Source organism: Bos javanicus, chromosome 21, assembly GCF_032452875.1.
Source record: "Bos javanicus breed banteng chromosome 21, ARS-OSU_banteng_1.0, whole genome shotgun sequence".
NCBI classification, from domain to species: Eukaryota; Metazoa; Chordata; class Mammalia; order Artiodactyla; family Bovidae; genus Bos; species Bos javanicus.
This window is the reverse complement of record NC_083888.1, coordinates 55,829,835-55,847,467: the sequence shown is the minus strand read 5'-3', so window position 1 is coordinate 55,847,467 and position 17,633 is coordinate 55,829,835. Positions and strand designations below refer to the sequence as shown.

Sequence of the window (17,633 nt, the reverse complement as noted above, 5' to 3'; positions counted from 1 at the left end):
AGGCTGAGCGCCGAAGAATTGATGCTTTTGAACTGTGGTGTTGGAGAAGACTCTTGAGAGTCCCTTGGACTGCAAGGAGATCCAACCAGTCCATTCTGAAGGACCAGCCCTGGGATTTCTTTGGAAGGAATGATGCTAAAGCAGAAACTCCACTACTTCGGCCACCTCATGCGAAGAGTTGACTCATTGGAAAAGACTCTGATGCTGGGAGGGATTGGGGGCAGGAGGAGAAGGGGACGACAGAGGATGAGATGGCTGGATGGCATCACCGACTCGATGGATGTGAGTCTGAGTGAACTCCGGGAGTTGGTGATGGACAGGGAGGCCTGGCATGCTGCGATTCATGGGGTCGCAAAGAGTTGGACATGACTGAGCGACTGAACTGAACTGAACTGATACATATGTGTACATGCACGCTCAGTCACTTCAGTTGTGTCTGACTCTGCAACACCGTAGATTGTAGCCTACCAGGCTCCTCTGTCCATGGGATTTTCCTGGCAAGAATACTGAGTGGGTTGCCATGCTCTCCTCCAGGGGATCTTCCCCACCCAGGGATCTAACTGGAGTCTCCTGCATCTCCAGCATTGCCGGCAGATTCTTTACCACTGAGTCACCAGGGAAATCCATATATATGTGTATATTTATATAGTATGTATATAAATATATATACATTTTTAATATGTATCAATACATATGTATTTTGCTTTAGCCATTCTAATAGGTGTATCAGTTCGGTTCAGTTGCTCAGTTGTGTTTGACTCTTTGCGGACATAGGTGTATAGTGATATTCAATTATGTTTTTAATTTGCATGTGCCAAATAACTAATGAATTGAACATATTTTGGGGGGCTTATTTGCCATTTGGTGAGTTAACTATTCAAATTTTTTCAAGTTCTTTATATGTTCTGATATAACTCTTTTATCAGATATACAGTTTATAGATATTTTCTCTCAGGCTTATATTTTTAATCTCTTAAGAATGTTCTTTGTAGATCAGAGATTTAATTTTGATGAAGTCTAATTTATCAGTTTTTTCTTCCTATGGATTTTACTTTTGGCATCATAGCTAAGAAATCTTTGCCTGTCCCACATAAAAGCTCTAGAAGTTTATGGTTCTAGGTTTTGTATTTAGGCCTATGACTAAATTTAAGTTAATTTTTGCACATTATATGGACAGAGGTAAATATGGGGGAAATATGGATATCCATTAATTCCCATATCTTTGTCATAAAAAGCTATTTTGTCTCCAATGAGTTGCTATTTTTGAACTCTCTATCCTTTACCAATACCACACTTGATTACTTTAGCTTTATAAATAATAAGCTTATGAAAATGAAAGTGAAGTCACTCAGTCATGTCCGACTCTTTGTGACCCCATGGACTGTAGCCTACCATGCTCCTCTGTCCGTGGGATTTTCCAGGCAAGATTACTGGAGTGGGTTGCCATTTCCTTCTCCAGAGGATCTTCCTGACCCAGGGATCAAACCCAAGTCTACCCACATTGTAGGCAGACACTTTACTGTCTGAGCTACCAGGGAACTAATAATAAGCTTACAGTGAGTAATAGTATCCCTTCAATGTTTTTCAATCTTTTTCTTTTGTTCCTTTAGTTCTTTTATCACTCCGTTGTAAATTTTACCATCAACTTCTTTAGTTCTGCAAAAAAAAAATTTTTTTTTAATCAGAATTTCATTGAATCTATAGATTTGTTAGGGAGAATTGACATCTTAACACTATTCAGTCTTCCAATCCATGGACTCAGTATATCTCTCCATTTATTTACATCTCCACTGATTTATTTCATCAGGGTTTTGTGGTTTTCAGTATAGAAATAGTACCTATACTTTTTAAAATTTTGTATCTAAGTATTTCATGGGTTTGGTATTACTTTAAATGGTTATTTTTAATACCTTAGTTTCCAATTGTTATTTGTTGGATTGTTGAAGAAGCAAGAGAGTTCCAGATAAACATCTATTTCTGCTTTATTGACTATGCCAAAGCCTTTGACTATGTGGATCACAACAAAATGTGGAAAATTCTGAAAGAGATGGGAATACCAGACCACCTGACCTGCCTCTTGAGAAATCTGTATGCAGGTCAGGAAGCAACAGTTAGAACTGGACATGGAACAACAGAATGGTTCCAAATAGGAAAAGGAGTACGTCAAGGCTGTACATTGTCACCCTGCTTATTTAACTTATATGCAGAGTACATCATGAGAAACACTGGGCTGGCTGAAGCACAAGCTGGAATCAAGAATCCTGGGAGAAATATCAATAACCTCAGATATGCAGATGACACCACCCTTATGGCAGAAAGTGAAGAGGAGCTAAAAAGCCTCTTGATGAAAGTGAAAGAGGAGAGTGAAAAGTTGGCTTAAAACTCAACATTCAGAAAACTAATATCATGGCATCCAGTCCCATCACTTCATGGCAAATAGATGGGGAAACAATGGAAACAGTGACTGGCTTTATCTGGGGGGTTCCAAAATCACTGCAGATGGTGACTGCAGCCATAAGATTAAAAGATGCTTGTTCCTTGGAAGAAAAGTTATAACCAAACTAGACAGCATATTAAAAAGCAGAGACATTACTTTGCCAACAAAGATCCATCTAGTCACAGCTATGGTTTTTCCAGTGGTCATGTATGGATGTGAGAGTTGGACTGTGAAGAAAGCTGAGCACCGAAGAATTGATGCTTTTGAACTTTGGTGTTGGAGAAAACCTTGAGAGTCCCTTGGATTGCAAGGAGATCCAACCAGTCCATCCCAAAGGAAATCAGTCCTGAATATTCATTGGAAGAACTTATGCTAAAGCTGAAACTCCAATACTTTGGTCACCTGATTTGAAGAACTGACTCATTTGAAAAGACCCTGATACTGGGAAAGATTGAAGGCGGGAGGAGAAGGGGACAACAGAGGATGAAATGGTTGGGTGGCATCACCAACTCAATGGACATGAGTTTGGGTAAACTCTGGGAGTTGGTGATGGACAGCGAAGCCTGTCATGCTGCAGTCCATGGGGTTGCAAAGAGTTGGACAGGATTGAGCAACTGAACTGATTGATAATATATAAATATACAAATGATTTTTGTAATGTGACCTTTTATTTTGCAACTTTGTTCAATTTACTTATTAATTCAAGTAGCCTTTTGTATGGGGCTTCCCAGGCAGTGCTAGTGGTAAAGAGCCCACCTGCCAATGCAGGAGACAAAAGACACTGGTTTGATCCCTGAATCGGGAAGATCCCCTGGAGGAGGGCACGGGAACCCACTCCAGTATTCTTGCCTGGAGAATCTCATGGACAGAGGATCCTGATGGTCCATAGTGTTGCAAAAATCAGACACAACTAACGTGACTTAGCACACATGCACAGCCTTTTATACTCTTTGGGATTTTCTACATGGATAATCATCCATCTAGAAATAGAGATAACTTCATTTCTTCCATTCTAATATGTATTCATTTTATTTATTTACATATTTATTTTCTTATGTACTTACTTCTTTATTTTTGCCTTATTGTACTGGTGGGAACTCCAGTACAATGCTAAGTAGGAATGGTGAGAGAGCATATCGCTGCCTTGTTTCCAACTTTGGGAGAGAATATTCAACCTTTCCTCATTAGGTTAAGGTGTTGTTATATGTAGGTATTTTGCAGATGCCCTTTATTAGGCTAAGGAAGTTCCCTTTATTCCTAATTTCCTGAGTTCATGAATTGGTGTTGAATTTTGTTAAATGCTCTTTCTGAATCTATTGAGATGATTACAAGGAGTTTTTTCTTTCATCTCTTGATATGGAGGATTCCATTGATTTATGTTGAATTCTGAATCAGCCTTGCAATACTAAGATAAACAATTCTTAGTTATGATGCATTATCCTTTTTGTGTATTGCTAGACTCATTTGGCTAGTGGGTTCTTGGAGTTATCAATCTGGCATTTTATTTTCTTGTAATGTTTTTATTTCATTTTGGTATCTGGTAATGCTTTTTCACATGAGTTGCTCAGCTGTTTAGGATGCTGGGGCTGATGAACATTGGTGCTTAAAGTGCTTAAAAGTGCTCAGCTTTAAGTTGAAAACCAAGGGTGCACAGAATTTTGGGAGGAGTCAAGGAAGCCCAGCACAGGTGATACCAGCCTTGAGTTCTTACTGAGCTTTAGGAACTTTAGAATCTCGTCACCTTGGAAAACCTTACATGAGTCCCACAGGATCCTGTTGGCTCTTGAGCCCCAGATATGGAACCCAGAACACATGGGCTCAGACACCAAATCTCCAATCCTCTGTTCCCAATGACTTCAAGAATGTCTTTGACCAGAAAGCTGGTGATCTTACCAGAAAACCCAAGCTCTTGGTGGGTTAGGAAAATGTTCGCCAAGGTGCACATGGTTTCCCAGCCACATCACTTCTTTCGTTTCAAAGGTATTTTCACTTGGATTTCTGAGTTGAAATGTTGTCTACTAAGGAGTTTCAGGAGGGCTTGTGTACGAGACTGATAATATTGCATTCCTCTAGACAAAAGAACTTATCTAGATTGTTTTTATCATATTGGAATCTGTCTTCTAGGAAGCTTTTACTAGAAACTTGTTTCCATTTCTTGATTTTCTTTTTAATAATCATCTTTTGGTCTGAATCACAGAGTTAAAAAAATTTTTTTATCCAGAAAACTGCGCAGAAAGATGGGCTTCTAAGTTTTATGGTAGCCTCTCTGTTGGACAGTGTTTATGAGTAAGGAGTAATTTTATTGTTTCTGGGTCTGACAGCAGTTTTGGGACCAGCAAGGAGCTCTTTGTCCATATTACTCCCTGGTAAGATTTGGCTCTGCTTGCCAGGTGGGGTCATCTCCAGGACTTTACGGGTGAAATATTACTGATTCCCACAGAAGATGCAGATGCTGACAAGGGTGTTAGAAATTTTACCTTGCCTTGAAACATTCTGTTAAATAAAGGAGTTTGGGGGGTCATTAACTGTACAATTGCTAGAATGAAAATGATTTATGTGGTGATATTGGGACTGAGTTCTTGGTTTTGGGGTCTGCTTTTCAAGTGGGTGAGTTCAAGTGGAAAAACAATGAGCCTCATTCTAGGAAATACAGCACAGAAGCTTCTTTGAAAGGGAGTTCTGGTTTAATTGCCAAAATGAAACACAGGAGGGCACTGCCAGAATCTCACAGGTGTTTGATTTGCTTGTTGTGATTTTTGAAATCCTGACTGGTAAGTATCTGGTCAGAAAGTAAATTTGCAGGCTTTCTAAAAAGGGAGATACATAAATAAATATGAGTTGAGCAGAGTTCCCCCCTATATTATGTAAGAATTTTTATATGGGGAACACATGTATACCTGTGGTGGATTCATTTTGATATTTGGCAAAACTGATACAATTATGTAAAGTTTAAAAATAAAATAAAATTTAAAAAAAAAAAAAAGAATTTTTATATGAAAGTGAAAGTCACTCAGTTGTGTCTGACTCTTTGTGACCCCATAGACTATAGCCTGCCAGGCTCCTCTATCTACGGAATTCTCCAGGCAAGAATACTGGAGTTGGTTGCTGTTCCCCTCTCCAGGGGATCTTCCCAGCCCAGAGATCGAACCCAGATCTCTCCCATTGCTAGCAGATTCTTTACCATCTGAGCTACTAGGGAAGCCCATTAAATGTTTGGGATTCACCACCAGTGGAGATTTCTGGGTGTGGAGTTTTCTTTGTGTGAAGACTTTAACTACAAATTCAATTTCCTTAATAGATATGGAAGTACTCGAAGTTTCTATTTATTCTGAAGTGAGTTTCAGTCATTTGTATCTTTTAAGAAACTTCATTTCATCTAAGTTGTTGAATTTATAACATAAGTTTTTGTGATGTTCTTTCATTAACCATAAAGAGTCTGTAGTGATGTGCCATATTTCATCTCTAATATGAGTAATTTGCATCTTTATTTCCTTCTTGATTAGTCTGGTAGAAATTCATCAATTTTATTGATGCTTTCGAAGAATCATCTTTAGATTTCATTGATTATGGCTATTGTTTTTCTATTCATTTCATTGATTTTACTCTTTATATCATCCTTCTACTTCCTTTACATTTTACTTGCTGCTTTTTTTCCATAATTTCTTAAGTTGGGAACCTTTAGATCAAAGGTTGACAAACTACAGTTTCCAGGCCAAATCTGGTCTGCTGCCTGCTTTGTAAATTAGCTTTATTGGAACACAGCCATGCTCATTTATTTATGTTTTCTATAGCTGCTTGTGTGCTACCATGGCAGAGTTGAAGTGTTGAGACATAGACCACATGGCCCACAAAGACCTAAATATTTACTCTTTGACACTTTATAAGGCTGTTACTACTGCTTCAGATAACTGATTTGAGATCTTTCTTTTTTAATATAAATATTTTACTACTATATATTTCTCTTCAGCACTGCTTTATCTGCATCTCATAAATTTTTGTACGTTGTGTTTTCATTTTCTTTCAATTAAAATTATTTTCTAATTCCCCATGTCACTTTCTCTTTGACATGTGTTATTTAGAAATCTGTTGTACAATGTCCATATATCTGGGAATGTTCCAAATATCTTTCTGTTACTGATTCTTCTAGATTGACTCTATTATGTTCTGAGAATATATTTTGTATGATCATTTGGTGAATCTTCCCTGTGCACTTGAAAAAAAAAAGTACTATTAAAAAGTTCTTTTTTTAATAGAGTGTTCTATTAAAGTCGATTGGATCAGTTGGTTGATAGTGTTATTTAGCTTTTCTATATCCTCACTAATTTTGTCAGTTACTTAAAGAGGAGTGTTGAAGGGACCAGCTACAGTTGTGTGGATTTATTTCTCCTTTCAATTTTATTAGCCTTTTTTTGCCCAACCAGAGATTGAACTCTACTGGTTCCCTCAGCAGCGAAATAGTCCTATCCACTGGAAACTTCTGATATGCTAAGTATTTTAATTAACCATGGTCTGCTTTCAAAAAGTATTACACAACTTCACTTGAAGTATCACAGTTTGCTTCTTACCAAGTTACAACAGCTCTCAAGAAAAATTATACTCTAAAATATTTTTCTCTGGGTTCATTACTCTGTTGATAAGATCACTTCATAATTCTTCTGTCCTTATTTTATCATCAAAATGTTTATAGTAAAACATATATAAGTCTAATCAAAATGATAGGGAAATAAAAGATAATTGTTGTTAGTAATGTTCATATGGGTCTTCCCTGGTGGTTCAGATGGTAAAGAATCTGCCTGTCAGGCAGGAGATCCAGGTTCGAATAGTCTTAAATTTCACCAGCATGACGTACAAAAAAAACTAACTAATTGCTTGCCTTTTGTTTTCAGATATTGCAGCTGTAGAAGAATGGTTAGTAAGAATCACTTTACAATATGGATTAAATATTTATACCACTGAAGGAACACTACTGGATACTGTTCGAGGTAAATGCCAGGAGGTAAAATAAAGCAAAAGTTGTATTATTCTTTCAACAAATTTTGTAAACTATAATATGCTGTACTCTGCTAAGTGCTGGAGATAGTTAAGAAATAATCATGACTCTTCAAGGGCTCACAATCTGATGAGGCAAAGATTTAAATATACATGGGTAATTTTTAATAAAGGTCTGCAAAGTGTGGTTGCCATGCCCTCCTCCAGGGGATCTTCCCAACCCAGGCATCAAACCCACATCTCCTGCATTGCAGGCAGATTCTTCACCATCTAAGCCAACAGGGAACCCCAAGAATACTGGAATGGGTAGTTTATCTCCTCTCCAGGGGATCTTCCCGACCCAGGAATCACTGGGGTCTCATGCATTGCAGATTTTTACCATCTGAGCTACCAGGGAAGTCAATCCCAAAGAAGGGCAATGCCAAAGAATGTTCAAACTACCACAAAATTGTATTCATTTCACATGCTAGCAAAGTAATGCTCAAAATCCTTCAAGCTAGGCTTCAACAGTATGTGAACTGAGAAGTTCCAGATGTACAAGGTGGATTTAGAAAAGGCAGAGGAACCAGAGATCAAATTGTCAACATCTATTGGATCATAGAAAAAGCTAGAGAATTCCAGAAAAACATCTACTTCTGCTTCATTGACTCTGCTAAAGCCTTTGACTGTGTAGATTGTGACAAACTGTGGAAAATTCAAGAGATGGGAATACCAGACCACCTTACCTGCCTCCTGAAAAATCTGTATGCAGGTCAAGAAGCAACAGTTAGAACCAGACATGGAACAACAGACTGGGTCCAAATTGGGAAAACAGTGTGTCGAGGCTTTATATTGTCACCCTGCTTATTTAACTTACATGCAGAGTGCATCATGAGAAATGCCAAGCTGGATGAATCACAAACTAGAATCAAGATTTCCAGGAGAAATATCGATAACCTCAGATACACAGATGACACCACCCTTAGGGCAGAAAGCAAATAGGAATTAAAGAGCTTCTTGATGAAGGTGGAAGAGGAGAGTGAAAAAGTTGGCTTAAAACTCAGTGTTCAAAAAATGAAGATCATGGCATCCGGTCCCATCACTTCATGGCAAATAGATGGGGTAAGAGTAGAAACAGTGGCTGACTTTATTTTGGGGGCTCCAAAATCACTGCAGATGGTTACTGCAGCCATGAAATTAAAAGATGCTTGCTCCTTGGAAGACAAGCAACGACAAACCTAGACAGTGTCATTAAAAGGCAGAGACGTTACTTTTCCAACAAAGGTCCATCTAGTCAAAGCTATCGTTTTTCCAGTAGTCATTTATGGATGTGAGATCTGGACAATAAGAAAGGCTGAGCACTGAAGAATTGATGCCTTCAAACTGTAGTGCTATAGAAGACTCTTGAGAGTCCCTTGGACAGGAAGGAGATCAAATCAGTCAATCCTAAAGGAAATCAACCCTGAGTATTCATTGGAAGGACTGATGCTGAAACTGAAGCTCCAATACTTTGGCCACCTGATGTGAAGGGCTGACTCATTGGAAAAGACCCTAATGCTGGGGAAGATTGAAGGCAGGAGGAGAAGGGGACAACAGAGGATGAGATGGTTGGATGGCATCACCAACTCAATGGACATGAGTTTGAGCAAGCTCTGGGAGTAGGTAATGGACAGAGAAGCCATCACCTAATCACTACAGAAGTGCGCTGCAGTCCATGGAGTCGCAAAGAGTTGGACACAATTGAGCAACTGAACAACAACAAAAGACTGGTATAGAAATATGGAATTATATTTTTTCTATAGCCATATTGGGGGTCATCATAAACAATGGCTTTATAAAGTCAGTTTTTGCATCTTCTGTAGAGATATTATAGAAGGTTGTATTTATTGCATCACACACTATGAGAACCATCAAGCAAAAAGTTTTGTTCAGTGTTAGTAAGAACATTTGTATTTTTTCATTAAAAAATTGGTTGTTTTAAGTTTACAAATGCTGAGAAATACAACTGATTAGGGTTTTCTTTTTCACTTGTCTGATTGATTGCCCAATTTTTTGGATCACCTATAGTGCATTTTAGTCATGTATGGATGTGAGAGTTGGACTATAAAGAAAGTTGAGCACTGAAGAATTGATGCTTTTGAATTGTGGTATTGGAGAAGACTCTTGAGTCCCTTGGACTGCAAGGAGATCCAACCAGTCAATCCTAAAGGAAATCAGTCCTGAATATTCATTGGAAGGAGTGAAGCTGAAGCTGAAACTCCAGTCCTTTGGCCACCTGATGCAAAGAACTGACTCACTGGAAAAGACCCTGATGCTAGGAAAGATTGAAGGCAGGAGGAGAAGGGGATGTCAGAGGATGAGATGGTTGGATGGCATCACCAACTCAATGGACATGAGTTTGAGTAGGCTCCAGGAGTTGGTGATGGACATGGAGGCCTGGCATGCTACAGTCCATGGGGTCGCAAAGAGTCGGACATAACTGAGTGAATGAACTGAACTGATAGTGCTATTGTTGTTCAGTCACTAAGTCGTGTCTGACTCTTTGTGACTCTATTGTATATAGGAAAAAACCTCAGTCCTGGATTTTGTATTTATCCTCATTTTCCTCACCTTCCCTTTTCATGTTTATTCTTTTGCTCCCACTTTGATACAGTGCTATGTAGAATGCAGAGTGAGAGTGAAAGTGTTAGTTGCTCAATTGTGTCTGACTCTTTGTGACCCTGTGGACTGTAGCCCACCAGGCTCCTCTGTCCATGGAATTCTCCAGGCAAGAATACTGGAGTGGGTTGCTAGTGGATTGAACCCAGGTCTCCTGAATTGTAGGCAGATTCTTTACCCTCTGAGCCACCAGGGAAGCCCAGAGTAAAAATAAATAAATATTTCATCTTATGGAAAGAGTCACCTGGGTAGCTTTAAGAAAAGTAATGACGATTCATGGCCAAAATAAAGCAGGAAAACCCTGAGCTCACCTCCTCCCATAGGCACACCAAAATTACAACTATTTACAGAGTAACTCTCTATGGAGTGAACAGAAGATTAGCAGAAAAGATTTCCCACAAGTAAACATTTAAAGAAGGAACCACAAAATGAGTAGGAGCGGGGATAGAGTCACTGTAGAGCCAAAACCAATACCACCATGTAGGCAACCCACAAATGGGAGGATAATCACAACTGCAGAGGTCTTCCCTAAGGAGCAAGGGGTCCAAACCCCGCATCGGGCTCCCTAGACCGATGTACAGGGAAGACACGCTCCCAGAACATCTGGCTTTGAAGCCCAGTGCAGCTTGTGTGTGGGAGAGCCAGAGAACTGTAGGAAACAGAGACTGCTCTTAAAGAACACACACCAAATCTCACATGCTTCTAGTCCCAGTGCAGAGGCAGTAATTGGAAAAGAACCTCAGTCAGACCTCCTTAAGATATCATCAAACTTAATAGATTATCAACTTTAAATAATCATGTATGAGCAAAGTGGTAATAAATACATGCTGCTGCTGCTAAGTCACTTCAGTCGTGTCCGACTCTGTGCGACCCCATAGACGGTAGCCCACTAGGCTCCTCTGTCCCTGGGATTCTCCAGGCAAGAATACTGGAGTGGGTTACCATTTCCTTCTCCAATGCATAAAAGTGAAAAGTGAAAGTGAAGTCGCTCAGTCATGCCCGACTCTTAGCGACCCCATGGACTGCAGCCTACCAGGCTCCTCCATCCATGGGATTTTCCAGGCAAAAGTACTGGAGTGGGATGCCATTGCCTTCTCCTAATAAATACATACCTATCAATAATTTTACTCTAAGTGGACTAAATACTCCAACCGAAAGACAGTGGCTGAATGGATTAAAAAAAAAAAAAAAAACAAGAATTAACATTGCTAAAATGACCATACCACCCAAAGCAATTTACAGATTCAATGCAATCACTGTCAAAATACCAATGGCATTCTTCACAGAACTAGAACAAATCATTTAGAAATTTGTAGGGAAACACAGAAGACCCCAAATAGCCAAAACAATCTTGAGAAAGAAGAGCAAAGCTAAAGGCATAATGCTCCTTGATTTTAAATTGTACTACAAAGCTATAGTAACTAAAACTCTGGTACTGGCACAAAAAATCAGACACATAGATAAGTGGAATGGAAGAGAGCCCAAAAATGAACCCACACTTACATGATTAATGAATCTATGACAAAGGAGGCAAGAAGTACAGTGCAGGGAAAGAAAACTTCTTCAGTAATTAGTTTTGGGGAAACTGGAAAGCTACAGGCAGAAGAATCAACCTGGACTACTTTCTCACACCATATTCAAAAGTAATTCAAAAATGGACTAAAGACTTGAATGTGAGACCTGAAACTATAAAACTCCTAGAGGGAAATGGAGGCAGTATGCTCTTGGGTACCAGCTTACAGCAATATTTTGATCTTTCTCTTCACACAAAGGAAACAAACAACAAATGGGTCTTCATCAAACTAAAGGGCTTTTGCAGGGTTAAGGAAATTATCAACAAAACAGAAAGGCCACTACTGAGTGGGAGAGGATATATGCAAACAGTATATCAGATAAGAGGCTAACATCCAAAATATACAAAGAACCCATATAAAAACAACCTTATTTTTTAAATGGGCAGAAGAACTAAGTAGACATTTTTCCATTGAAGACATGCAGATGGCTGACAGGCACTTGAAAAGATGCTCTGCATTGCTAATCATCAGGGAAATGCAAATCAAAAGCACAGTGAGCTCCTACCTCACCTGCCAGAATGACTGTTACCAAAAAGTCAACAAATAACAAGTGTTGGTGAGGATATAGAGAAAAGAACTCTTGTGCACCGTCAGTGGGAATGTAAATTGATGCAGCCACCGTGGAAAATTAAAAGTTCTTAAAGTTTCCAGTTACAGAAAGGAGATTCATCTGTTTGAGGAACTGAGAGGAAGTCAGTGTCGTGGGAGCACAGTAAATGACAGAGTGTTGTGTAATGAGTTTAGACAGATGGGCAGAGGTCACAGTAAAGTGTGGGTTTTATTCTAATCATAATGAAAAGCTGTTGAAATGTTTTAAGCAAGAGAATGATACTGATTTATTCTTTTTAAAAATATCACTTTGGCTGCCATGTAGAGAACGGACTCTTGAGGGCAGATGACAAGATGGAATGAAGGAAATTGGTGGGCAGCTGCTGCCACTTTCCACGCAGGAGATGGTCTGGAGTACTTGGGCTGAGCAGTGGGGACAGTGAGAAGTCACAGTGCTCAGGGTACAGTTTGAAAATAGAGCTGATATGACCTCCAGGTGGAATGGGGACGAAGGAAACAGATACTAAGGATGAGTCCTAGATTTCTTACTTGAGTAGTCAAGTAGATGACAGTATCATTTACTGAGATGCTGAAGACGTGCGGAGAAAACATTGGGAAGTAGCAATAAGTATTAAGGTTGGAGTTACAGCTGGGAATCTTTATTCATTCCTAAATTCAAAAGAGATGTTGAAAAGTATTATCTCTACTTCCTAATCTTTGATTCACAGCCTAGACCACTTCACTGAAATTGCTGTTAATCACAATCACCAGTCACCTTCATATCAGTCACTTTTCTGTCTCCTTTATAGCTTCTCACCAGTCAAGACTTTTAATCACTCCTTCATTCCTAAAACACTTAAAATACAGCACATCAGTAAAGAGGCATTTTCAAGTCAATGGAGTCATGTTCCAGATGCAAGTTCAAATCTCCCTGCCCTCTGAGATATGGTCATTAATTGTCTGTACACACATGCTACAACCTGGAAAGTCAGCCGCCTTGCCCCAGATTTCTTTGAATTTCAGGATGAATTAATTGGGTTATAAATTGTGTCTCTTTTCCTTCTTGGCCGTACCTGTGCTACACTATGTCAACCTAGATGGAAACTTAGTTCCTTTTCTTACTTTGCCCAAACTGCAGTATATACTGTTTTTGGTTTTATAGCAGACTTTATTGAAAATTTGATGAGAAGATTCATGTTGCAGAAATGTAAACACCTATGGAGTGACTGCATCTCTGTTCTTAAAAGTCTTTTGACTATTTTTGAAATTCAGACAGCAGTATTCTGTCAAACTCTCCTGGCTTACTTTTTATATTCTCTTTTCTCATTTTTTTCAGAAAAATAAATTCTCCCATTCCTCATGCTTTAAACTTTGACTTTGTCCAGCTCCAACCCTTTGTATATCTAAGAATAGATTGCTGGGTTGAGGGGTTGGAAATGTCTTGCCTCTGACTGATTTTTCCTGTTAGTCTCTCCCTGACTCCTTGGTATCTTCCAGAAATCCTTCTAAGTGTCTTGGCCACTGATGACAATTTTTCCCATTCTCTGTTGCTGTTCCAAATTTGTTCTCATTTATCTATATCTCCTGCTGTCTCTATGGGATTGGGAAAGTGAACAGAAAGGAAATATGGGGCCTCTCAAAGCAGAAGTTATTCTCTAAGTTATAAATGTGCAAACCCTGTGATCCAGCCATTTCTAGGGAGAGATCCTGTGGCCAATTGTATTTCCCAAAGATGTTCAAAACAGGTATCTCCCACATCACATGCTCTTCTGATGTATGACCTTGCCAGGCCCCCTTCAAGGAAATTAACCTTCATTCCTCATACTTTGGAAAATAAGAATCAACCTATTTTTAACTGATGAAAAATGAGGTGATACACCTATTTTTTTAAACAATGGAATAGTTCCTTTACATAATTTCTTTAAAACCCTTAAAAGAAAGAAATAATGAATTATTTAAGAAATGCAAGTCAAAACTACAATAAGGTACCTTCTCATTGGTCACAATGGTGTAGAGAGAATCCAAATCACTCAGTCATGTCCAACTCTTTGTGACCACATGGACTGTAGCCTGCCAGGCTCTTCTGTCCATGGAATTCTCCAGGCAAGAATACTGGAGTGGGTAGCCATTCCCTTCTCCAGGGGATCTTCCTGACCCAGGGATTGAACTCAGGTCTCCCAAATCGTAGGCAGATTCTTCACCATCTGAGCCACCAGGGAAGCCCCATTGGTCAGAATGGCCATCATTAAAAAGGCTACAGAGACTTCCCTGGTGGTCCAGTGGCTAAGACTCCATGTCCTCAATGCAGGGGGCCCAGGTTCAGTCCCTGCTCAGGAAACCAGATTCCTCATGCCACAACAAAAATCAAAGAATAAGACCTAGCATAACCAAATAAATAAATATATTTCTTTAAGTCTACATGTATTAAATGCTGGAGAGGGTGTGGAGAAAGGGAACCTTCCTATACTGTTGGTGGAACCTTCCTACACAGTTAGTGGAGAACAGTATAGAGGTTCCTCAGAAAACTAACAATAGAATTACCAATTATTAGCAATCCCACTCCTGAGCATGAATCCAGATAAAACTATAATTCAAAAAGATATATGCACTCCTATGTTCATAGCAGCACTATTTACAATAGCCAAGGCATGGAAACAACTTAAAGTCCATCAACAGATAAATGGATAAAAAAGACACAGTACTAATATACAATGGAATATTCAGTTCAGGTCAGTTTAGTCACTGAGTCGAGTCCAACTCTTTACGACCCCATGAACTACAGCATGCCAGGCCTCCCTGTCCATCACCAACTCCCAGAGTTTACCCAAACTCATGTCCATTGAGTCAGTGATGCCATCCAACCATCCCATCCTCTGTCGTCCCCTTCTCCTCCTGCCCTCAAACTTTCCCAGCATCAGGGTCTTTTCAAATGAGTCGGCTCTTCGCATCAGGTGGCCAAAGTACTGGAGCTTCAGCTTCAACATCAGTCCTTCCAATGAACACCCAAGATTGATCTCCTTTAGGATGGACTTGTTGGAGCTCCTTGCCATCCAAGGAACTCTCAAGAGTCTTCTCCAATACCACAGTTCAAAAGCATCAATTCTTCGGTGCTCAGCTTTCTTTATAGTCCAACTCTCACATCCATACATGACTACTGGAAATACCATAGCCTTGACTAGATGGACCTTTGTTGACAAAGTAATGTCTCTGCTTTTTAACATGCTGTCTAGGTTGGTGATAACTTTCCTTCCAAGGAGTAAGCATCTTTTAATCTCATGGCTGCAGTCACCATCTGCAGTTATTTTGGAGCCCCCAAAAATAAAGTCAGCCACTGTTTTCACTGTTTCCCCATCTATTTCCCATGAAATGATGGGACCAGATGCCATGATCTTAGTTTTCTGAATGTTGAGCTTTAAGCCAACTTTTTCACTCTCCTCTTTCACTTTCATCAAGAAGCTCTTTAGTTCTTCTTCACTTTCTGCTATCAGGGTGATGTCATCTGCATATCTGAGGTTATTGATATTTCACCCAGTGATCTTGATTCCAGCTTGTGCTTCCTCTAGCCCAGCGTTTCTCATGATGTACTCTGCATATAAGTTAAATAAGCAGGGTAACAATATACAGCCTTGACGTACTCCTTTTCCTATTTGGAACCCATCTGTTGTTCCATGTCCAGTTCTAGCTGTTGCTTCCTGACCTGCATTCAGGTTTCTCAAGAGGCAGGTCGGGTGGTCTGGTATTCCCATCTCCTTTAGAATTTTCCACAGCTTAAAGGCTTTGGCATAGTCAATAAAGCAGAAATAGATGTTTTTCTAAAACTCTCTTGCTTTCTCAATGATCCAGTGGATGTTGGTGATTTCATCTCGGGTTCCTCTGCCTTTTCTAAAACCAGCTTGAACATCTGGAAGTTCACGGTCATGTATTGCTGAAGCCTGGCTTGGAGAATTTTGAGCATTACTTTATTTACTAGAATGTGATATGAGTGCAATTGTGCAATAGTTTGAGCATTCTTTGGCATTGCCTTTCTTTGGGATTGGAATGAAAAGCAACCTTTTCCAGTCCTGTGGCCACTGCTGAGTTTTCCAAATTTGCTGGCGTATTGAGTGCAGCACTTTCACAGCATCATCTTTTAGGATTTGAAATAGCTCAACTGGAATTCCATCACCTCCACTAGCTTTGTTCGTAGTGATGCTTCCTAAGGCCCATTTGACTTCACATTCCAGGATATCTGGCTCTAGATGAGTGTGAGTGATCACACTATCATGATTATCTGGGTTGTGAAGGTCTTTTTTGTACAGCTCTTCTGTGTATTCCTGCCACCTCTTCTTAATATCTTCTGCTTCTGTTAGGGCCATACCATTTCTGTCCTTTATTGAGCCCATCTTTGCATGAAATATTCCCTTGGTATCTCTAATTTTCTTGAAGAGATCTCTAGTCTTTCCCATTCTATTGTTTTCCTCTATTTCTTTGCATTGATTGCTGAGAAAGGCTTTCTTATCTCTCCTTGCTATTCTTTGGAACTCTGCATTCAAATGGGAATATCTTTCCTTTTATCCTTTGTTTTTCGCTTCTCTTCTTTTCACAGCTATTTGTAAGGCCTCCTCAGATAGCCATTTTGCATTTTTACATTTCTTTTTCTTGGGGATGATCTTGATTCCTGTCTCCTGTGCAATGTCACAAACCTCCATCCATAGTTGATCAGGCACTCTGTCTATCACATCTAGTCCCTTAAATCTATTTCTCACTTCCACTGTATAGTCCTAAGGGATTTGATTTAGGTCATACCTGAATGGTCTGGTGGTTTTCCCCACTTTCTTCAATTTAAGTCTGAAGTTGGCAATAAGGAGTTCATGATCTAAGCCACAGTCAGCTCCTGGTCTTGTTTTTGCTGACTGTATAGAGCTTCTTCATCTTTGACTGCAAAGAATATAATCAGTCTGATTTCAGTGTTGATCATCCGGTGATGTCCATGTGTAGAGTCTTCTCTTGTGTTGTTGGAAGAGGGTGTTTGCTATGACTAGTGTATTATCTTGGCAAAACTCTATTAGCCTTTGCCCTGCTTCATTCTGTACTCCAAGGCCAAATTTGCCTGTTACTCCAGGTGTTTCTTGACTTCCTACTTTTGCATTCCAGTCCCCTATAATGAAAAGGACATCTTTTGGGGGGTGTTAGTTCTTGAACGTCTTGTAGGTCTTCATAGAACCATTCAACTTCAGCTTCTTCAGCATTACTGGTCGGAGCATAGACTTGGATCACCATGATATTGAATGGTTTGCCTTGGAAATGAACAGAGATCATTCTGTCATTTTTGAGATTGCATCCAAGTACAGCATTTCGTACTCTTTTGTTGACTATGATGGCTACTCCATTTCTTCTATGGGATTCCTGCCCACAGTAGTAGATATAATGGTCATCTGAGTTAAATTCACCCATTCCAGTCCATCTTA

At 39.5% G+C, this 17,633-nt stretch overlaps 1 protein-coding gene across 1 annotated transcript in view; it reads left to right on the top strand.

Moving 5' to 3' along the window:
- The window catches only part of CATSPERB (cation channel sperm associated auxiliary subunit beta), a 123,622-nt gene that overhangs the window by 19,484 nt on the left and 86,505 nt on the right, over nucleotides 1-17,633 (top strand). The window contains 1 exon segment of the mRNA XM_061394167.1: nucleotides 7,324-7,419. Within this exon segment, the coding sequence (XP_061250151.1) occupies nucleotides 7,324-7,419 (96 nt within the window).